General features: G+C 42.6%; 1 protein-coding gene across 1 annotated transcript in view; it reads left to right on the top strand.

Moving 5' to 3' along the window:
- LOC114366267 (glutamate receptor ionotropic, kainate 2) overlaps positions 1-23,477 on the top strand; it is a 48,652-nt gene extending 25,175 nt beyond the window's left edge. The window contains exons 4-22 of the mRNA XM_028323094.1: positions 5,080-5,214; positions 8,215-8,343; positions 9,127-9,268; positions 9,479-9,596; positions 10,028-10,081; positions 10,197-10,358; positions 11,515-11,658; positions 12,644-12,856; positions 13,339-13,542; positions 14,586-14,690; positions 15,148-15,284; positions 16,309-16,432; positions 17,481-17,678; positions 19,008-19,208; positions 19,774-19,957; positions 20,726-20,853; positions 21,763-21,873; positions 22,627-22,695; positions 23,418-23,477. Coding sequence (XP_028178895.1) covers positions 5,080-5,214; positions 8,215-8,343; positions 9,127-9,268; positions 9,479-9,596; positions 10,028-10,081; positions 10,197-10,358; positions 11,515-11,658; positions 12,644-12,856; positions 13,339-13,542; positions 14,586-14,690; positions 15,148-15,284; positions 16,309-16,432; positions 17,481-17,678; positions 19,008-19,208; positions 19,774-19,957; positions 20,726-20,853; positions 21,763-21,873; positions 22,627-22,695; positions 23,418-23,471 — 2,612 coding nt within the window. The 3' untranslated portion in view covers positions 23,472-23,477. The remainder of the gene's footprint in view (positions 1-5,079; positions 5,215-8,214; positions 8,344-9,126; positions 9,269-9,478; positions 9,597-10,027; positions 10,082-10,196; positions 10,359-11,514; positions 11,659-12,643; positions 12,857-13,338; positions 13,543-14,585; positions 14,691-15,147; positions 15,285-16,308; positions 16,433-17,480; positions 17,679-19,007; positions 19,209-19,773; positions 19,958-20,725; positions 20,854-21,762; positions 21,874-22,626; positions 22,696-23,417) is intronic.
- The last annotated feature ends 851 nt before the right edge of the window (positions 23,478-24,328 follow it).

The following is a 24,328-nucleotide window of genomic DNA, read 5'->3' on the forward strand; positions in this document are numbered from 1 at the left end:
AAAAAAAAAATGAACTCGAAGACTCAAGACCAGTCCTTTATTGGCCAGTATGTCCCATTCTGAAAGGTCACTAGTTCGGAATAGGGTTCAAGAAATGGTAGATAGCGGTATCTCAATCGTTCTAGTAAAAAAAAAAGAGAGAGTATCGAGTATCAGTTGGACTTAAATGCGGGTAATACTCTTTTCATATCTTTGGACCTCGTCGGGTTACTACCTCAAGTATGCTCTAGTCTAGATGAACGACATACTTATTTGTGCTTATACCATGTAAAAGCTTTGATGAAGGGTTGACGCGACTTCGAGAGTTTCTTGATTTATCAAGAAATGGCGTACTTACGTTAAAATTGAACAAATGCAACTTTTTCTTCGTAAAGATTGACTTTCTTGGTTTAGAAGTTAACGCAAATGGAATACGTCCGGGGTTCCAAAAAGAGTGAATCAGTCTCCAATTTTCCTAAGACCATCGAATCAAGACGAACTGCTTCAATTCTTAGATCTTTCGGGGTTATTAACTTGTTGAAGAAGGATATAGGATGGGTGTGGGGGGAATCTCAGGAACAATCATTTCAAATCATAAAAGATCTTCTATCAGAACGATCATTACTTGCCTTGTATGATCCTAAGCTTGTGACTCAGCTCCATACAGATGCCGGCAAGAATGGCTTCGCTGGTATCCTCCTTCAGCGTAATAGCAACGGTATTTTACAACCTATATCCTACTTCAGCCGAAAAACGACCTCGGAAGAGCAAAAATACCACTCATTTTAATTTGAAACACTCGCGGTTGTTGCATCGTTACAAAAATTCCGTGTATATCATAAATCATAGATCCTAGGGTCATAGAGGATACTATTAACGTCATATCTCCAGATGAACTGAAATCGGTCAGAGAGGAAGTAAATAAACGCGTTGAAACACCTTACACAAAGCACATAGGAAACCCAGTAGGAAATATGAAATAGGCGATCTCGTTCGAATAGAAAGGCAAGTACCGCATGATGGACAGTCGTAGAAGTTGGTTGTCAAATACTAAGGGCCTTATCGCATTACTAAAGTTCTTGGGCATGATGGATTCGTGGTTATGAGGGCGTAGCGACCTTTGACAAAATTCAACCTTGGATGAGTTTTGATCGAAATTTTGACAGTCGTACAAGTGATGAGGATGATGACGATGATGACAATAATAGTATAGATAATGATAGCAATTGTAGAATATGTATAATGAAATGATAAAAGTTAAATATCTGATACCACACGCATAGCTAATAATTTGCTAACTAATGAAATAAATTATTCAAATGATACGATTATTAATACAGAAAAAGATAATAAGTATTTATACATTGTACACTTTTATATGTAAAGAGGCAGATATATTTTTTTTAAGTACGCATGAAATTGTAAACCTCATTAATATGAATGTATCACAGTATAGTATAGTTATATTATAGTTATCTATAGTTATAATATTATACAAAACTTTATGGAATGGATGGATAGTAAAATAAGGAATATAATGTTTCACATAGATTTCAATTGTGTAAAATCGAATTATGATTACTTCATGTGTTCATCGTTCTAGTGTATTTTTTTTTAATTGTTTATTTCTTCTTGAGTAACGCGATGGGACTCGCGCATTACAGGATGGCCGAGCTGTTAGGTNCCTACTTAATGTAGAATACTCGTTCTAGTGTTTTTTTAAGTGTTTATTTCTTCTTGAGTAACGCGATGGGACTCGCGCATTACAGGATGGCCGAGCTGTTAGGTTATACATAATTATAATATACTTGAGTTAGACTGTCTAATAAAATTATTAATGTTTTCTAAGCAATAACTTTCAGTGTCCATTTAATTGTCTTATTATGATAATTTTACACTGCACTTCCGGTTTGTGATCTCAAATTGTGATTTGTAGTCTTGTATAAATTAAAATCAAAACAGTAAAATGTTAATATCAATTTTATTTAAAATAATGATTTATTACAATATTTTTAGAACATNTTATTTAGTTGTGATAGGAGCTATTTTTCAACGAAAATGTGTAATTTGATCTGCTGTTTTGTTCATTTGAAAATGCTTAAGAAATAGTATTCACAAACATTACTATGAGGTCTCACAGTGCGCGTGGTTGCACAGGGTGACACATGAATAAATCGCAGAGCTCTATTCAACGCTGTGCGTTTTATTTGCTTTCACTTAAGCAAGCATCGTTTGTGAATACGGGGTTAAAGCCTACTAGCCACAGACTACATTACAGACTTTGTCGGGTCGGGCTGTTGATCAGTATGGAGATGTAAGAAAGTGCGCACATTACACCGATTTGGTATCGACCGATTCTTCATACAAATTAGGGCCCAATTATCGGCCAACTAAAAGTCTGTACTATTTTCAACAAAATGTATGTCTAATGTACTATAATCTACTATAATTAGTTCCCAGGCACACCGGGTTTTTTCAGGCGCCTCGCGCAAAACGCGCCTTTGCTATAAAAAAAATCGCCTGAAAACGGACCATTGCGTTCGTCCACGGCGCTTGATAAATCGTGGTGTAATTGTTTGTGCCTTTAGATAATACATTTTAATGTACTTAATCATTATTGGTATCCCAAATATTGGAATTGTGGGTTGAAATAATGATGTAAAATGATCCTTCACACACATTGCTAATGCTCTTTTGATTTACGAGTAGGCATAATATCATTAATGTAAAATCCCGTAATCCGGATTTTGACGGTAGGTCGTAGGTTCATAACATTACAGAATATTAGGGATGATGACTGGGTAATAAAATCGAAATTCTATTTAGTCCGTCAGACAGATAATTAGAAATCATATTTTTTATTTTTTGCATAATCGAACAATTACAGTACCATATTGAGTTGAAATGTCGCGTGACGTCACTTTTGAGTAAAAAGTCTACTCAAGCGTGACGTATCGCGCCATTTCAACTCGATGTAGCACTGTTATTATTTAATTATGAAAGAAAATAAAAATATGAGTTTAATATTTTCTAACTAAGTATCTGTCTGACGGACAAATACTTGAAATTTTGTCATCTAGCCTATGTGAAGAAAATCAGAATAGCAAGAAGTTACTCATAGAGCAATGAAAAAATACACATTTGATTGTCAACCTGAAACTGTAGCGTTACTAACATAAAGATATAAAATAAGTTTAAATTACTAAAGGCACTTTTAGTTTTTACGAAATTTATCCTTTTCAGGTAGCCTTTTCTTAGCTGTACTAAGTTAACTAATTGCTACAGTCCTAGCTGTCTTTTTCTTATATAGTAACAATAATTTTGATTTTTTAAATCCTCAATTTTTGAGCCGCAAAGCCTTCCCAACATCGCGCCTTAATAAATCATGACAAAGGCCGATAAAGATTTGTGACCGCACACTACACCCTACCTCGTATTGATACGGCGGCCATTATTTCCAAGAAACTTACGCACCCTCGAATATTCCCCCTTAGAGCCAAAGCACACGATGAGTTGCGGTGGCGGTGCGTCGACGGAGCGGTGTCACTGCCTGGCACGGCAGGCTGCACGGCACGCGTTGGTTTGGCCGAAGCTTAAGACGACGCAGTGACACCACTCATAGTCAAAGTCAAAGTAAAAATTTCTTTATTTGTATAGGGCTGCTGCAAGAAAGGGATTTTTTCCTGGCGGCTTGGTGACTGGAATTGAACCGCCACCGGTGCAGACTGAGAAGATGGTGAATTGTCTGCACGTGAAAAAGAGGTTGTCCGGCTTGCAGAAATTTATATAAGTTACCGTTCCTTGTGTGAGATTAGAAAATGTAAATAAAACAGCTCCCTCTCAATTGACACAATTTATTTTTATCTCGTATGCTCGTATATAGTTAACAATTACGATATTATAATAACTACTGTAATAGTGCCAATCTCAAGGGATTCAGGGTCGTTAATTAGGTTCGGTTTGGTGAATATTATTGCCACTACAAATTTCTTAAAACTCAGCCTAAATATTAAAAGACTCCAATAGTTATAATAACTGCACGATGTCAGGTCGGAAAGACTCCTACTAGAAGGATGGAAAAGTGGGTACCTTGGAAGCCATGCGGTTATAAGCCGTTACCCTGAACGTTCCTCTCTTCTTCCGNCAAATTAAAAAATCGGCTAAAATCATGCGAGAAAAAAAATTTAAGCAGTTTTTAGGTCAAATTTCGGAAAAATCTGAAAAAAGTATAAACATTGACATATCTCCTAAACTATAAAACTTTAGTCATTGAAAGTACGGTTCAATAAGCAGCAAATGACCTCCTCTATACGCGTATTAGCTATGGCGGGTTCAGTTCCAGTCACCCTGTATATCTCGACATTAATCAAATTAGTTAACATTTTTAAGTTTTTTGCAACAACGTATAGCAGCTTCCCTGCTCTTTTTATCAGTAGGCTGTGCCGTCGGAGACAGCAACGTCGATGGCGAGGTCGGCGCCGGAGAGGCCGCGCCCGTGCTCGATCCTTCCTCCGCACTATCAAATGACTCGTCATGTTCGTTGTCACCGTCACCGACCGACGTGTCTTTAGAACAAGCCGAATTTGACTTGTTATGCGAATTATCCATCACTCGGCTCAGTGAATGACGTGACTTCCTAGNTACCTATCTTTTTTGGCCGGCAATACACGGACCGCTTGAAGCAGTCAGGGTCGACAGCTTCAAGCTGCGACTGCATAGTGAACTGCAGAGTTCTATGGACGCACATACACGAACCGCTCGAGCAGTTGCAACTGATTCGGGCGGTCGACAGCACGGTGAATTTTCATCGTGCGGTCAAGCTGTCTCGAGCCATACACTGACTGCTCGAGCTGTCGACAGCTCTCGCGCAGTTACCTCCGCCCACTTTCTTCATTCCACAGCGCGCGCGCTTGTGATTTGTTGAGCAGTTAATACCAACTGCTCGAGCAGTTATCACTGGCAGCTTCAAGCTGTTGACTCTTGACTACAAGAGCGGTCCGTGTATGTTGATCACTGACTAACTTCTTGTGCTGTCCGTGTATTGCCGGCCTGTTTGTTATTGCAGACTTTAATATTATAACCTACCTTTATTCTTTCCAGCCTGCACCCAGATTAAGTCGGGAGCCGTGGCCGTGTTCAGCAGCTGCGGGCCGCTGCCGGGCGCGGCCCTCGGCGCGGTGTGCCGCTCCATGCACGTGCCGCATCTGGTCGCAGCGCCAGGCACCCACGACCTGGGTCAGTGTAGATCGGCCATTCTCAAATTAGCTAGTTTTTACGTGTCCGGGCTGTTAAATCCTTAAAAATGACAAATTAGAGACATGCAAGTATTTTTATGTGTTACTTAACAACCTTATCCAGTTGTGCATTAAATCATAGGCCTCTATTTTAAGTATAAATGGCTAAATTTATTTCATGAACCTCTGTTCTCTAATTACCGTGACGCGTCCGCACACCGACTTAATGTTAAAAGTTGGGTGTAATTTTTATGTCGTATATATTTGAGTTACTCCATTCAACATTTTAAAAAGTATAAAAGATTGTCTTATGCATAGCAAAATATCTATTCAATAGAACCATTCTGTAAATAATTATAATTAAAAAACTTCCTGTCCGAGCTAAAGTCCTAATTACCGTTACGTTTTCTGTTTGTGGTCATACTAGCCTAAATAATAGTATTTGAGACATCATCACCGCGCGCAGCGCTAGCCCTTAGTTAGTGCCTTGACCTGTTAGCAAGTGAATGTCTATTGCGTTAGCGTACCGTCGATGAATTAACGTAAGTGTATAATTACCGTATCTTTGGTTTTCAATTTTCCTAATTGCCATGTCCTTAGTTTTAAATTAGATTTATAAAGGTAAATCCACGTTGTTAATTTAAATAGAAACAGAACTTTGGCCTCCGTACATTGTAGTAAGACAGTATTTGCATACCCTGTAAGTTTTGGAAATTTTGAAGAAAAACTATCGTTTTATAATTTCCATGGACTAATTACCATATATTTATAATCACCGTTGTATGAAATTATTACCTATAAATTGCACTCACGATTGAATACGTACGATGAAAAAATACCTAGGCTTTCGCATAATATCTTTACGGACTTTTCTTCCAATCTGACATCAAAATTTTGAAAAGCTTTTGTTAGAGTTACCTCTAAATAGATTCGATTTTATAACGAATGTTCAGCTTCAGTTGCTGCATGGTTGTTGGATTATAGAGTATACTCAACTCTTAAGGTAACCCCACAATAAGAAGTTTGCTGGAGTAAAATCAGGGCTTCCTGATGGCCTTGCGTGAAGTTTTTTTTTAAATGTCTCGTACCAGCTATTTATTTTTACTATTAATAACAACATTGATATTTGCATGATATATAATTAATTAATATTATACTATTAAAATCTATCCATATTACCTTCGCCCTGAGAAGAAGAGATCGTCCAACAGTAATACTCAACCTGGCGTGAACACATTAAGAACAAAAAGGAACAAATGAAAAGATAACGGGCCTTTTCAAGGCGAGAGTGCATAAGCACTATGTGTCATCCTAGACTGCATCCCACTTAACACCAGGTGCGATTGTTGGTCAAATACCTGCCTTGTTGTGCATAAAAAAAAACTTCGTGATATGCAATGGACACTGGGCAGAAAAAGCCTGGAGAACTGCTGATTTACAAATGCATCCTAAGACCCATGTAAACATAATTATGGCATTACCCAGCCTCTCAAATATAGAAACACTTCAACGTTTTCAAAATAAAGTATTAAAAATCTTGAACTGTGCACCTTGGTTAACAAAGTCCACTGAAGTGCATGAATACCTGGAGATACCAAACATCAAAGAGGTTGTAGAAAAGTCTTGTAAAGCTTACAAACAAAGACTTCAGTCTTCATATTATGCATGTCCGAAAAGACAAAGTGAGACCTGATCCATTATCTGTATCCATCGTTTGTACCACATGTAAAGCAAATAAATGATGATTCAGATTCTGATTCAGCTAAATGCTCTCATTTGAAGTGTGATACGTAGCCCCATCTTGCTGAAACTAAGTATTCCTGTTATAGCCTCGATTCTTGCAGTATACTGAAAATATCTTGATTCAATAAATAATAAAATTAGTGTTTTTCTTTTTACAAAGTGTTAATAAGAGTACCTACAATGTTTTTATGACTACTTGTGTACAATTTATCAATACAAGATATTGCTTTTTTGTTATTTTACGTAACTTTCTAATTACCGTTAGATAAAGTATTAGCCTTATCTAATTACCGTGATCATAAAATTTTTGAGTCTCATTTACGCGAAAACCACTTTGAATAATTTGACGCCTTTATGATTGTTAAATTCGTACTTTTCAGGTGTTTTATATTTAAATGCGTTTAAGTCAATTAAGCCAAATTTCAAAAATGATACGGTAATTAGGCTGAGAACGCCTAATCGTGAGAATGACCGAGATAAGTCTAGCTTGATCATAGGTTTGGTCTGCTTCAGACACTCGCAAACGATGGGAGAGTCCCTTGAGCATCAGCTGGAGAGTCCCTTGAGCAATAGCTGGAGAGTTTCTCGAGCAAGCAATTGGAGAGACTCTTGATCAGACGCTCAGTTCCTTTGGTCTTTTAGATACTTGATTCATTGGTCTTTTACACACTAGGTTCATTGGTATTTTTGCCACTTGGTACTTTGGTCTTTTAGTCACTAGGTGCATAGTCTTTTAGACACTTGGTTCCTTGGTCTTTTAGACACTAGGTTCATGGTCTTTTAGACACTTAGTTCAGTGGTCTTTTAGACACTTGGTTCATGCTCAGTTCGTTGGTCTATAACACACTTGATTTATAAATCTTTTAGACTCATAATGTCGTCGCTTAGACGCTCGTTCTTTGTTTAAAGACACACTCGGTTCGTCATTAGATAAGGCACTTTGGATCCTTGATTCCTCATCTCTTCTTAGACACGTTTGTCTCTTGATCAGGCACTAAGTTCGTCAGTCTTTAAGACACTTGATTCATCACTCTTTCATATGCTCAGAACACCTAAGTCCGCCTGGCTATCTACCACCATCTTACCTAAGTCTGTCGCCATAACAATAATGTTAACAGCATTGTTATGTTCCGGCAGTTAGAGGTAAGATAGCCAGTTCCTCTGTGGTTGAGGATTCCGGGTGAAGCTCGCTTCCACCTTCGGCCTAATCATCACTTACCATCAGGTGCGATACAATACGTTGTTATTACTGTTCCAGCTGACGACCACTCAGACTTCACTATAAACCTCCACCCGCCTCGGGAGGTGATGGACCGAGCCTTCCTGGACCTGACTGCGTACCTCAACTGGACTAGGATGGGGATCATCTACGAGGACTATGGATACGGTGAGTTGCTAGCATACAGGATTAACATCATAATTATTTCATTTAGTTTTGACTTTTGGTGGACGAACCTCTGTAATTTTTCACAGGAGGATTTCCATGTTATTGAAAGGTTGGTAAAGCCCGGTCTGTGCGCACGTAGAATTTTGTCCAATGACCTCAAGCTACCCATCCTTATCGCTCGCGCGTAATTATATTGCTGTCGCGACTGTGCGACGGGCGCCCGCAGTGAGGGTGCGAGCGCGACAGCAACATAATTACGCGCGAGCGATAAGGATGGGTAGCTTGGGGTCATTGGACAAAATTCTACGTGCTCGCAAACCAGACTATAGCGGCCTAAATCCTGAAACGCTTTATGAGATCGTCTGTCAGGCAGCTAGGTAGGTACTTTTGAAGATATTGAAGATTTTCTAACTGACCTTGCGGACTCTTTGCTGTCCTGTGTATGTGCCTTGCCCATTGTCACTTCAGCTTGCTACCAACCGGTCAATGGACGTCCTGTTACTGAAATGATAATGATGATGATGATGAAGCTAATTTAGCTATACTCCCCACTAGATGGTATGAGGCTTGATGATCGCATTAAAAATATTAGTAAACTACTTTGTCACTTTAGCTTTTTTATAGGTTATACAGAAAAAGATTTTGTACATACTTGTCGTAGGCCGCTACCAATCGATCCACTTGAAAGCATTGGGGGAGGCCTACATGATCAGCAGTGGATCCTATGGTTGAAATGATGATGATGATGAAGTAATTGTACTTACTTCTCTTTTTAATTTACAGGCCAACTAAACGTGTTAAACATAGCCAAAGATGGCCGCGACATGTATGCTGTAGGATGCAACACGCCAGACGAGTATCGTCGTGCACTCGCGCAGTTGAAGGCGCAGAACATAGCACGGGTCATTGTTGATACTGACCCGAGGCGGGTCCGGCAGCTGGCTAGAGCTGTAAGTATCGTGGGGCTTATGTGGGGAATATGGGGCGTTAGTGGGGATTTCATTGGGCGTTAGCGGGACTTTAGCGGGGCCTTAGTTTAGCGGGGCTTTAGAGCATTTTTTAAACGGAGCGTGCATTGGATATTGGGGCATTTCGGGGCGTTCTTATTGACTAACTGGCTGCGACATGAATGCAGTCGAATACAACACGGCGGACGAGAGTATCGTCGTTCGCTCGCGCATTTGAAAGCGCAGAACATAGCACGGGTCATTGTTGATACAGACCCGAGGCGGGTCCGGCAGCTGGCCAGAGCTGTAAGTATCGTGGGGCTTATGTGGGGCGTCAGTGTTGCGTTCACAGGGGGTTTGTTTTGATAAAGTAAGGTTTGGGGTTTATTTCAATACTAGCGGCCGCCCGCAACTTCGCCCGCGTGGAATTTTGTCTGTCACAGAAAAGCTATAACGCGCACGTCCCTGTTTCAAAAACCCGGATAAAAACTATCCTATGTCCTTTCCCGGGACTCAAACTATCTCCATGCCAAATTTCATCAAAATCGGTTCAGTGGTTTAGGCGTGAAAGCAAGACAGACAGACAGACAGAGTTACTTTCGCATTTTTAATATTAGTATAGATTAGGCGGGGCGTACGTGGGGAATAAACGGGAGAGTGGAGCGTTCGCGGGGCGTCCGTTTTGATTTAAGTGAGGCATTCGGCATTCACTTTAAATGGTCTATTTTTATTTTCAGATTTTACAGCTGCAAATGAATAACGAGGAATACCATTACATCTTCACATCTTTTGTAAGTATTTTTACTTCCTATTTTTAACCAGAACCGGTACTTCAAGTTAATTAATTGCATAAAACATAATTCTTCTGCCAAAAAACTTCTCAACTTATATCTTTTTATTTCCAAGGACATGGAACTATTCGACCTGGAGGATTTTTACTACAACCGAGTGAACATCAGCGGCTGGCGACTGGTGGACCGGGATTCGGACAAAGTTAAAGAAGCTCTCCAGGTCATGGAGAAGTTCCATCCCATTGGAGCGTCTATACTGAGTGGGGGGCATATTAAGGTGAGCGGGGCGTTGGTGGGGCATTCGTGAGAAACGTGGGGAGTTAGTGGGCGTTAGTAAGAAATGTGGGGAATAAGTGGGGCGTTCGTGAGAAATGTGGGGAGTGTTAATAAGCGCGAGGGTTGCTTGCGGGGCGTGCGTGGGGCGTCTCTCCTTCTACAACTGAGGGAATATCAGCGGCTGGCGGCTGGTTAACCGGGACTCAGATAAGGTCAAGGAAGCTCTCCAGGTTATGGAGAAGTTCCATCCCATCGGGGCGTCTATACTTAGCGGGGGGCATATTAAGGTGAGTGGGGCGTTAGCGGGGCATGTAGAGCGCTCTTGGGGCGTTAGCAGGGCGTTCGTTGGGCTTTAGTGGGTCGTGTGTTTAGAACAAGCGGGGAATTCGCGAGATATTAGCTAGGTGCGAGTCTTTGTTTAGTGGGGCGTTCATTTGGCATGTGGAGAAAGAGTTAGTGGGGCGTTGCATCTGGCTAGAGCTGTAAGTAACGTAGGGATTATGTAGGGCCTTCGTGAGGAATGTGGGGAGTTAGTTGGGCGTTCATAGGGCACTACTCAGTTCACTGTAAATTCTTTCTTCGTGTTTTTTTGTTCTGCTGTTGTGTATTTTAATGTATCGATTTAAAAGACAATGCCGGAAATTGGCGTCTTTTTTTTTTCGCGCGGCCATCGATCAAACCTTGTTTTTTGATTATAAAATAGTGTAATAAACCAATCTTACTATGACAAGTAAACCTTTAAACTCAGTCTGAACTGAGTTACGAGTTTTGTAAGAAATTGCAACAAAATAGTGACATTGTATGTGTAAACGAACAATACCATCCATTAAAGGCTCCAGACATCAGTATGAAGTAGAATCAGCGCAATAAAAAATAGCGCAATATTTTGTTGCAATTTCTTACAAAACTTGCGCGCAAAAAGCAAATCTAGTACATAATTATGTAAAATCATGAAACTTCTAATGCTCGTAACTCAGTTCAGACTGAGTTTAGAGGTATTACATGCCATACTAAGTTTGGTTTATTGCACTATTTTGTAATCAAAAAACCAAGTTTGGTCGTTGGCCGCGCGAAAAAAAAAAAGACGCCACCTTCCGTACAAAATCTGGTATTGCCATTTGTGTGATGCCCCACTGTATGTTTATATCTCTTTCTAGACTGAACCAGCTCTGCTCTACGACGCTGTGCAAGTTCTAGCACTGGCACTGTCGAGCACTGAGAAGATTCACACCACGAATGTGAGCTGTGACAAGGAAATACCTTGGAGTAATGGGAAGGCTTTACTGGAGAACATTAATACGGTAAGAACGACATTCCTCAGGGCATGACATCAGACTGGGGAACAAAACCGCACCTGCGCTCCATGTTTAAGCCATCCAAGAATCCCCACCTGGCCAGATTGTCCTTACTACGGCCAACCTGCGTTCGAAGTCTATTTAAAGACTTCCAGGTAAGCTCATGTCCAGGTGGAGGACTCTCAGAAGGATTTGATGAGTGCTACTGACAACGCCACTCTTGTGGCGGAGTTTTGGGCTGACACTGTGTAGGTTTGTTGTCGACACGAAAAAAAAGAGGAAGAAGAACGACCTTCCCGACCCGAATGTAGGCCTAACTTAATATTTCATTCACCTCTGCGATAATGCTCCTATCCTCCTCCTATGATGCAGCGGAGATAAAATGACCTGATGATGGAAGAAAGATGATTAGATGATGGAGTGGGCGGGGCACATAGCTCGTAGAGACGATGGCCGTTGGGGCAGGAAAGTTCTCGAGTGGCGACCACGGGCTGGAAGACGTAGCGTGGGCAGGCCTCCTACTAGGTGGACCGATGATCTGGTAAAGGTCGCGGGAAGAGCCTGGATGCGGGCAGCGCAGGACCTTTCATTATGAAAACCTTGGGGGAGGCCTTTGTCCAGCAGTGGACGTCATTTGGCTGAAACGACGACGACGATGGAAGAATGACGTAAATTGTTGATCAATTTACGTCATTCATTCATAAAACCTGTTCTAATCATCATCATCATTTCAGCCATAGGACGTCCACTACTGAACATCAATGCTTTCCATTGTCCGGTTGGTAGCGGCCTGCATCCAGCGCCTTCTTGCTACCTGACGTCATCTGACCTTTTGGATGGATCTCTCATGCTGCCAATTGCAACTGCCGACAGAATAAATGCACACAAATATTTGTACTCTGTAGGAATCAAACTCGCGAATTCTGGCATAGACTAGTTCTTTACGAACTAAAACCGTCGAAAATAATTGACTTGATGGTCTCCTTTCCAGATAAAAGCCCACGGCCTAACAGGCCCGATAGAGTTCAAGAACGGCTCCCGGAGTAAGTTTAACCTCCAGCTGATGAGGCTGGCAGGGGGGGAGGATGGGGGGGCGGTCCTGGCTGGTCACTGGGACCCGGTTGAGGGACTGACAATCACCGACCCTGCTGCGTATAGGAGGGACCCTCCGCCTAATGTGACGCTGACTGTGGTAACCGTAGAGGTGAGTTTCTCTTTCCTTATCAGGTATACATACATATATTGGCGACATAGTCCAGCAGTGTCGGCATTGGCGATTTGAGGGTGTAGTTCTCTATCAAGCATTGTGCATGTACCTTGGGTCCAATTTACATTTAAATATCCATGTAATCGCTGGCAAATCTTATATATTTTTTTGATTGAATTGAAGGTGAAAGAAGGATAAAATAATTTCGATGCCCAGCTGTACTATTGTGTTAAACCAACTCCTTACAAAAAAATAGATTTACCCACAACTTAGCTGGATAATCGTCAAGAGGGAATGAGTAACAATTTTTCAAACTTTTTCTATCATAGCTAAATAGGTTTTCTGAAGCAATACACTGAATCTAAGTTTGTAATATTTGGCATTCAACTTTTCAACATGAAGGACTGATTGATCAAAAGTGTTCCAGCACATCTAATTCCTAAGGAAAGTATCCAGCTCATCCGATATTCTTTCCACAGGAAAAGCCCTACGTAATGGTCAAAGAAGGCTGGAACCTCCAAGGCAACGCCCGGTTCGAGGGCTTCTGTATAGACCTGCTTGCCCGGGTGGCGGCGAGGGCCGGGTTCCATTACCGGCTGCGGCTCGTCCCGGATAACATGTACGGGGCCCGGGATCCGGATACGGGACAGTGGAACGGGATTGTGAGGGAGCTGATGGATAGGGTATGTTTTTAATTTCATTTTAGGGATGTTATGGATATGTAGTTTCGGTTATGGATACGGTTACGGATATTATAGGAATAAATTATACCGGTTTTGGTTACGGATATTTTTTTATTTCGGATATCCGAAAGTTTCGGTTACGTTTACGGATATTTGTGCTTTAGAATACAATTTGCAATAGTTGTCCAACACGGTTTAAGTACACGGTTCATTCATGGCCGCACATTTTAAATCGAATAAAAAAAATAAAAATTGATACTAATTGAATCAGGCTGTTGTGCCTTTACATAATAATGCTATACAAAAAACAATTTAAACTGCCTACATCCGAAACTATCCGAAACTTTTGAATCGGTAACGGTTTCGGATATTTTTTTATTTCGGATATCCGAAAGTTTCGGTTACGGTTACGGATATCCATAACATCCCTGCTTAATATTCTAAAGAACTTCTCTTTTCCTTATACTAAAAGGTAGCACACTTATTAAGCCGGAAAAACAACACCGTATCGCCTTTCGCGTACTGTCAACAGCGAGGCGAGGCGTTTACGTTACAGTGCGGATAAGTGCGCGTTGCAGAACGGATTTTCATACTAAGAATACTGATCGCCTCGAGTTGATGCGGTTACGATCCGTTTTCGGGTTGATAAGTGTGCTTCGTCCTGTAACGGGAGTTTCCCGCCATTAGTTCCCACCGCTGCAACTCCTGTGTAGCCAGGATCTACAGCTTGACCGCCATAACCCAACCAGTGAAGGCCAAGTTTGTCCCGGGGGAAGTTAAACTGCCAGCAACGAAATTAATCAGAAGGACATGCGAGGAGTTTGAAGATAAGGTTCGACTTCGAGGGCTCTTGTACTAACCAATATTTGATCTCTCGACGACGAGGTGGACCGATGACCTCATAAAGGTAGCAAGAACGCGCTGGATGCAGGCCGCTACCAACCGCGATATGGAAATCATTGGGGGAGGCCTATGTTCTGTGGTTCAGCTGTGGATGTCCTGTGACTGAAATGATGATGATGATGATTTTTTATCTTTTTCAGAAAGCAGACATTGCTGTGGCATCCATGACAATCAATTACGCCAGGGAAGCCGTCATTGACTTCACCAAGCCTTTCATGAACCTCGGCATCGGGATTCTGTTCAAGGTTAGTAAATTTACCCTTTTTTGGCAAGAAAAGTTTCATACCCACTATCTGGTGGGTCATTGTATTACATGGAGGCATCTTTGACAGAACGGGACTTATCCCTTTACACTTAGTCTTTCCCACCACTGCAACTCCTGTAGAATCTACCTACAGCTTGACTTCAAACACTGATTGACCAACCCAATCCATCTTTGACAGAAAAGAGAGGCACATCCACTTAAACCTGTGGTCATCACATTATAGCATAATATACTCATAGTATCAAAGAACTATACTCCCCAATATCGAAGCGATAATAGTCGAACGGTGAAGGTGTCGGACTGGCCGACTCGAGATCCGAGGAACGCGGCTTCACCCGGAATCCTCAACCGCAGAAGAACTGGCTATTATAGCTCGTAACCGGAACGTTAACAGAACACAATAATGCCTTTTGAAAACACACTGTCTTCTCTTCCAGGTCCCGACCTCCCAGCCCACCAGACTGTTCAGCTTCCTCAACCCGCTGGCGATAGAGATCTGGCTGTACGTCCTCGCTGCTTATGTCCTGGTGTCGTTCACTCTGTTCGTGATGGCCAGGTTCTCACCATACGAGTGGTAAGTATGGCTACGGGACACGGGACTATTCCCACCGCTCGTCCCCACCGCTGCAACTCCTGTGTAGCCAGGATCTACAGCTTACCGCCAGTAAAAACTCAACCAGTGAAGGTCAAGTTTGTTTAAGGTAAGTATGGCTACAGGTCAAGATTGACTCGCTAACATAGCCCGACGGATTGGCAAGCTGAAGTGGCAATAAGCAGGGCACATAGCAGAAATGACGGCCGATTGGGCTGTCAGCAAGCGAAGCGTGTGACGTTCACCCACAAGGTGGAAAGACGGTCTCTTAAAGGTAGCAGGAGGGCCTGGATGCTGGCCGCTACGAACCGGACAATCTGGAAATCATTGGGGGAGGTTTATGTTCAGTAGCGGACCTCCTGCGGCTAAAATGATGACATCCTTCAAGAATTTCCACAATGATCGGTCCTGCGTAACCCGCATCCAGATACTTCCCGCGATCTTCCACCTAGTAGGGGGATGGTCCGTCCACCTAGTGGGGGGAGGTCTGCCCACACTACATTTTCCAGCCAGTTGTCACCACTAAGTTTACGTAAATAGTGTTCCTCTACAGACTGCGGTCATAAGCTGTGTGGACCGCACGATGCAGGCTTCCGTCTACCGATTTCCTCACCGCGTCTGACCATCTCGTCGGTGCCCTGTCCCAAGATATTTTTTTATTAGTTTATTAGTGATTTGTTATTGCACAAATAACTAATACTCCCGTTAGCCCCTCGTACTAAGCTAAACATGTATCTGTGAGCTCACCACAATAGTCGAGCGGCGGCGGGGACCGAACCCGCGTTCCCCGGATCACGAGTCGGCCAGTCCGACCCCTTCACCGTTCGGCTATCGTGGCTTCAAAATTTGTGGCCGATAGTATAGTCTGGTCCGTGAGCACGTAGATTTTGTCCAATGACCCCTAGCTACTCATCCTTATCGCTCGCGCGTAATTATATTGCTGTCGCGACTGTGCGACTGGCACCCGCAGTAAGTGCGGGCTTTACATTATTATTTAACCTTGCAGGTCAACCAGCACCCACGTCTGCGGGCACGAGACGAAGCTCCTGACGAACCAGTTCAGCGTTTGCAACTCCTTCTGGTTCATCACGGGCACCTTCTTGAGGCAGGGGTCTGGTTTGAACCCTAAGGTAAAGAGTTTCTTTAGTTTCTTTCGTTTCATCCACGAAGACGCGCCCCACCAATTTTCGGTCGAGGGAAGCGCGGGGTGCGGGGAGTTTAATCCGAGCAATCCGAGCGTCATTACTGAAGTGTGATTTTAGTGTGTGTGTACCGATAACACTCAAACATTAGCGGAAGAATGGTGGGGTGCGTCTTCGTGGATGAAACGATCTATACTGTAAAAGATCAAAGGGAAAAGAGAGAGGCGTCTAATAGTCCTGATAACTACTCGTGGTATGCTAAATATTGCTTGTGTAATGAGTGAGTTCACCAGAATAGTCCAGTGGTGGCGGGGTTCTACTAACCCGCGTTCCTCGGATATCGATTTGGTTAGTCCGACCCCGACACGATTTGGCTGTTTAAATAAATAAATAAAATAAATAAATATCCTTGGACATTTTACACTGCGCTTCTAGTCCCAAACTAAGCAAAGCTTGTACTATGGGTACGAGACAACGGATATAAACACACTTAAATACTTTTTTTTAGTAAATATATACATCATAGAAAACACCCAGTCCAATACAAACAAATATGTTCATGCACACAAATGTTTGTACTGTGCGGGAATCGAACCCGCAACCTCTGGAATAGTAGTCCGTTTCGAACCACTACACCAAACGTCCGACATTAGAATAGACAGTGTATCTCTATGGTTGAGGAATCCGGTGAAGTTCGCTTCCACCAGCTTGATTATTACTTTCCATCAGGTAATGTGCAGGGCAAGAGCAATCCACCATTTCTCTTCTCAGCACCAGTTGATATGCTGTCCCTAAGTGGTAGTAGGGCAAGCTATATTTGGGACGAGTAAAAAAGTGCACTGAAAAGGGCCTATAAATGTATGAGGGGATGTGTAAGTTTCGGACTGCCAATTGGATATTCGATAGTTCCAACCACGTCGTCCGTTGGACTATTGTGGTGAACTTACTCCTAACACAAGTACTTTTAGCAAAATAGATAGGCTTAGCTGGATAGACTATTATTACTTGTGCTATACTAATTACGCATGTTTCCCAGGCAACCTCAACCAGAATAGTGGGCGGGATCTGGTGGTTCTTCACCCTCATCATCCTGTCCTCCTACACGGCGAACCTCGCAGCCTTCCTGACTGTGGAGAGGACAGTCCTCCCCATACAGAGTGCCGCGGACTTGGCCGCCCAGACCAGTATACAGTACGGCACTCTGAATGGAGGGTCGACGATGACGTTTTTTCGGGTGAGTTTTTAAAAATTTTCTTTTAAATAAAGTATGTTTCCCCCGATCCCGTTGTTTTTAAAGAGGTTTTCTTCTCTTGGCCCTGGAAAAACAGGACCTCTGGCTCGCCGTAGCGGGTTACAGTCTGCTCTACTTACTCTATGCCGCTGCTCAATTGATCAAAGAAGTACTGAAAGCAGTCCCCCTAAGATTGTGCCCGCGCAAATGCCCCGCCAGCCCTTACTTGTGGGGGTTTTTAAAGATGTCCCACGTGCCGGTAATGGTACTTCTCAAGGCTGGCGGGCGTTCCCCTGTCCACAACCCGGAGACGCGTCCGATGGTAAAATTGGACACGGAACCACATCTTTTGTACCTTCGTTCCTTTCAGCCAAATGACGTTCACAGCTGGACAAAGGCCTCCCCCAAAGATTTCCACAACGACTGTTCCTGCGTCGCCCGCATCTACCTAATGGGGGGTCTGCCCACACTACGTCATAGTCATAGTCATAAATGTTTATCTTCCGGCCCGTGATAGCCACTCAAGAACATTTTCTGCCCCATCGGCCACCAGCTCTGCGAGCTACGAGTATGTCGGTCATTTGGTTCTCCTGCGGTATTTGGCTCTTAGGGTAGTATAACATTGATGAAATAAAACGCGGCCATAACAGCGTATTACCACAGAATAATAATAAGTACTACGTACAGAAGTTTTACTTCGCGAAGGTATTTAAAAAAATGTATGCTCAATGTCATTAACAATATGGTGTAATTTAGCCTGTCTCAAGAGTCAATCACCATTTTTTTGACAAACGTCAGTGATCGGCACTGCGCCGAAGCTATAGGGCTGACTTCGGTAAAATTATGTGACGTGAGGTGCCAAACTGCGGAAAATGGCGGAGGAAATACATGATTTAATATGAATTATCATGAATAATTTAACTACTTATTTACCTCTCAGTGTCTTGAGGCAACTTAAAAAAGTATATTCTGTGTTTTTATTATTATTTAGGCAGTTAAACACACAGGCACAGTATTTAGTACACCATTTTCTTTATTTTCTTCCACCATACACAAGAATACGCGTGCGTGAGTCAATGTTCGCTCGTATGTGAGGCCTTGTCGAATAGTATCCTGTAGGTGGGCCATCGTGCGTGTTTTGTTTTCGATGTAAACTCGCGGAGATGAACAGGCCTGGTATTACACTTGAAAATTTCGACTGGTTCATCCAGTGTCTAAGTAGCTCAGTTGGAAGAGCAGTCGCCCGGCAAGCGGAAGGTCGTGGGTTCAATTCCCGCCTTCGGCAGTTCGATTGTTTCAAGTTGTTTATTTAAAACTTTAATTTCTTTTTAGGACTCCAACATCGATATCTATCAGAAGATGTGGCAGCACATGTCCACAGCATCTCCTCCGGCTCTGGTCTCGTCATACGAGGAGGGGGTGAGGAGAGTGTTGGGAGGGAACTACGCGTTTCTCATGGAGTCGACGATGCTGGACCATAGAGTCCAGAGGGACTGTAATCTGACGCAGATCGGGGGACTGCTGGACTCTAAGGTAAACTAATTAATTAATTTTAGTAATTACTTACTTCACCACCAACACCCGTAATTAGAAAGAAAGAAAGAAAGATACATTTATTACAATGGAGTTCAATGGACATCACACAAATACAGGCAATTACATAGACATGACAGTGGCACAAAATAATGGAAGAAGAAAAAAAAACATAAAAACAAGAGTAAACTGAGCAGTGCCACCCATTCACCAACAAGATGCCCACTGCTACGGGACCCCACTCAGCATATGCCGTGGCCCACGGTGACGAAGGCCACGGCCACAATTCAAACATTCACAGTAATTACAAACGATGCTTGCTTATGTGAAGCAGCAAATCGAATGCACAGTGTTGAATAGAGCTCTGTGATTGGTTTGTATGTGACCCTGTGCGTCCAAGCGCACTGTGAGACCTCATAGTAATCTTTACGTAAGTTGCTGATGGTGAGAGCAGACGCCCGGCAAGTGAAAAGTCCCTGGCTCGATTCCCACCTCAAGCAATTCGATTTCTTCAAGTAAAAGATGCGACTTGCTAGATTTTTTTTATTGACATTCTATTTCGCAGGGCTACGGCATAGCGACATGGAAAGGCAGTCCGTGGCGCGACAAAATCTCCCTGGCCATCCTGGAACTCCAGGAGAAGGGAGTCATCCAGATCCTGTACGACAAGTGGTGGAAGAACACGGGAGACGTCTGCAATAGGGATGGAAAGGACAGCAAGGCGAATCCTTTGGGTGTGCAGAATATAGGTGAGTTTAGATTGATTTATTTACAATCTGCGGGCTGCACAGCTGCTGCTTGTTTTACTCTTTTTGACTAGGTTTCTGTTATCCCTCTATGGTGGGTAAAATATAAGATTTTCAGAATAAACAACGACCATAATTTTGATTGCTGGATTGACGCGATAGACTGTTTAGATCTATAAAGCTATAAACACACATCGAGGAAGCCCTTAGCCTGCATATTATTTGATGGTAAGCTTGATTGAGAGAAAGGACGTCCACTGTTAGACCTAAGGATTTCCACATCAACCGGTCCTGCGCTGCTCGCAACCAGGTGCGTCTCGTGACCTTTTTAAGTCGTTTTAGTAAAAACTTTCACAGATGTTTTTATCCTCAACGGATAAACTTTACGCCTACATCTCCAATGATAAAAGTAATGATCAAGCTGAAGATGGAAGTGAGATTCACCCTGAACCCCAACCACAGAGGAATTGGCTATCTTACCACCCAATTGCCGAAACAATGAAGGTGTACCTAACCAGTGTTCTACAACCAACCAAACCAGAAAATGCTGCTCCCTCTGGGAATTGAAACAAGAATCTCTAGGTCCGAGATATTCTTACCACTGGACTGTAAATCTGTGGTTAGTTACAAAGTTGACTGAGAAGTGACTGAGTTTCTTGCGCTGGCCCATTTAATGTCCCGAAGCAGTGGTAGGGGTAATATTGGGACGTGTAAAAGTCTTATAAAATAAAATGAGTTATGAGTTTTTTTATGAGTTATTCTTTGTTACAGGTGGCGTATTTGTCACACTTCTGTGTGGACTAGCACTGGCCATAATGGTGGCCATTTTAGAGTTCTGTTGGAACACGAAGAAGAACGCTTCGCAGGGGAGACAGTCTCTGTGCAGTGAGATGGGACAGGTTAGTTTTAACGTGTGCATTTGTATTTTTTTTATCCACAACGAGGAAGCTCTTGGCCTGTATCTCATCTGATGGTAAGTGACGATCAGGCCGAAGGTGGAAGCGAGCTTCACCCGGAATCCTCAACCACGGAGGAACTGGCTATCTTACCTCTAACTGCCGGAACACAACAATGCTGTTAACATTGTTGTTATGGTGACAGACTTAGGTAAGATGGTAGTAGATAGCTAGTAGCTAACAAGCCAAACCGAACAGAAAAATCTGCCCCCACTGGGAATCGAACCCGGGAGCTCTGCGTCTGAAACAGGTGGTCTTACCACGACCACAGAGGCGGTTGTATGTCTTTTAATACTCGCATCAAATAAATACTTTCTTTCTTTCTTTCTTTGGTATCATACAGCTCTATAAACATCAAAGGAGGTAAACCATAAATCATCATCATCAGGTCATAGTCTCCAATGCAGGAGCGCGACCGTCTCCAATTTACCAGAGGCAAATGGAGGATTTGGCGTACACTCCCCACACTGGCCGAAAGGTCTTACGACAACTGCTGAACATGGTCCTCCCCCAATGATTTCCACAATCGCTGGTTGGTGGCGGCCTGCATCCAGCGTCTTCCTGCTGCCTTTAAGAGCTCGTCGGTCCACCCTGTGGGTGGACGTCCTATGCTGCGCTTTCCGGTACGTAGCCTCCACTCCAGAACCTTGCTGTTCCATCGGCCATCAGTTCTGCGTACTATGTGCGACACTTCAGCTTGCTAATCCGTCAGGCTATGTCAGAGACTTTAGTAAGTTTACGGATCTCCTCATTTCTGATTCAATCTTGTAAACCGAGCATAGCCCTCTCCATAGCACGCTGTTTGAGCTTATAAGGCCTACATTTCCTTATTAATACCTAATTAATTTCCAGGAGCTGAGGACGGCCATGCGAGGCGGTTCGTCCAGCAGAACAGTCCTCAGACCTGGATGCTCGAGGTGTTCCCCAGCCACACACGTGCCTCCAGCGCCCAACCGATATGAGGTATGTTTTGTTGCACGCAGATTTTTTTGTTTTGTTTCTTTTTCCACGACGAGTGAATGGGCAGCAAGGTTCTGGAATGGAGGCCGCGTACTGGCAAGCGCAACGTATTAAAGTGGATAGAAGGTATCAGGAAGGCGCTGGATGTAGCATAGGCCGCTACCAAGAGACCGATCTGGAAATCATTGAAGTGGCTGATATTTTATAATGATAATTTTGTTGCAGCACTCGACCTAATCTTAGCACGTATCAAAAAACCAAGGTAACTGCCTTAACTACGGAATTGACAAACTTATGTGGCATTGGTCGTTGTGGAAATACTTGGGGATGCTTTTGTCCAGCGGTGGACGTCATTTGGCTGAAACGACGATGTGGCCGGTGGGACAGTGTTCTCAAGTGACGACAACGGAAGACGTAGTGTAAGGCAGGCCTACCTAGATGGACAAACGATCTGGTAAAGGTCGCGGGAAGTACCTGGATTCGGGCAGCGCAGGAGCGTATCGTTGTAGAAATCCTCAATGCGGAGGCCTTTGCCCAGCAGTGGACGTCTTATAGCTGAAAGGACTAGCTTTTTAATTGAGTTTTCTTGAAGCTGGATGCAGGCTGCTATCAACCAGGCATTGGGAAAATCCTTGGAGGGCCTATGTTTAGCAGTAGACGTCTTTTTGCTGAAACTACTTGCTTTTCAATCGATTTTGTTGATTATTTCTTGCAGTTTTTATAATTTTATGTTTTGTTTCATTTATTTTAAAACAGGTGACATGGAGTCCCGATCATTACTGCCGAACGGAAAGGGTAGAATCTGATTTTGGAGTTTTGGAAGAGGTATACTTATTTAATAATGTATTGTTGCGTTGCTACGCGTAGCTGAGCAGTGTTGGTATATTAGAATATTCACTGTATATTTCAAGTCTTGCAGAGACACTTTCACAAAATTAGACTGCTAGTACACAATAATGTAATGTACACGGTTTTTCAAACAGTAGATAGGGCTGTATGGTAAGGATTCGTAGATACTTAATACACAATACACGGTACACACAATAACATCAATGTATTTATTATTGTATACATTTTTAGTACTTACCTACGATAGTCTGTTGTTTGAGTTATAGATTTTTCGGAGGATTTTTTGAGATGTTAAATAATCACAAATCACAAAATAAATGTCTATGCTAAATGAAAACTGATCAGTACAAAACAGATCGAATTAGTATAAATTAGTATGCATTGGTATTAATCAGTACCTATAAGTGCGATAAGTAATTATCATTACAACTTAGTACCAATCAGAAAATCAATCAATAGGAATTACGAGTAATCAGTACGATTTAGTACCATTTAGTACCAATCAGTACAAATTATTCTGTCTACCCCCAGATCCAAGACGCGCCGAGCAACACAGTAGAACTAAAGGAGCTGCGGTGGTCGTAGCGGAACACTTATTTCATTGAGAATTAATACTAATTAGTACCATTTAGTACCAACTTAGTACTAATTAGTACCATTTAGTACCAATCAGTACTAATTAATCTGTCTACCCCCAGATCCAAGACGCGCCGAGCAACACGGTGGAACTAAAGGAGCTGCGGTGGTCGTAGCGGAACACTTATTTCATTGAGAATTAGTACTAATGAGTACCATTTAGTACCAACTCAGTACTAATTAGTACCATTTAGTACCAATCAGTACTAATTAATCTGTCTACCCCCAGATCCAAGACGCGCCGAGCAACACAGTGGAACTAAAGGAGCTGCGGTGGTCGTAGCGGAACGCGCGGCGGGGCCCGGCGTCCGCGCCAGCCTCGCCGGCCCGCTGCGCGCACCATTCGTTCCGGCGCTGCCAACACTACAGTAAGTTTAAATTCAGATCTATTAGTACCAAATACACACACAAAATATGTACCTACTAGTAGGGGCCGGTAGATCTGTTCTCATAAATTAAACACTGGATACTTAACTTTCATATTATATTAGTATTATTACCTTATTTTAAATACAATAATTGTTAATTATCACCTATTATCACTTAGCACAAAAGCGCGCGGTGTCGTCCGGCGCGCGTCCCTCTATTCTGACGTTTCTAGTGTTACATTGACATTACGTCAATGTCACTATAACAGCAGCTATAACGATACCGTTATTTTAACGTTTTAGATTTTTCAAAATTAACACTACAATCGGGTGGAAACGTGTGATCTCACTCGATTGTTTCTAAACTATACAAAATATCCAAAGACTGGTTGTTGATCATGAATGTGCTTCACGAATCTATCAAACGGTACCAATAATAGGTTACAGAATAAACTGGATCTATCCGAAAATTCAATGTTTCCAGCTTCCATAGTCCATACATATTTTAGTGCATAGCCTCTATTAAACTACAGTACCTACTTATTATTATTCTGTGATACTACTCAAAATTACAGATACGATTCCTACAGGACCAATATATTTTT

The sequence above is a fragment of the Ostrinia furnacalis genome, unplaced genomic scaffold (genome assembly GCF_004193835.3).
Source record: "Ostrinia furnacalis isolate ACB-3 unplaced genomic scaffold, ASM419383v2 OfSCF0606, whole genome shotgun sequence".
Taxonomy (NCBI): domain Eukaryota; kingdom Metazoa; phylum Arthropoda; class Insecta; order Lepidoptera; family Crambidae; genus Ostrinia; species Ostrinia furnacalis.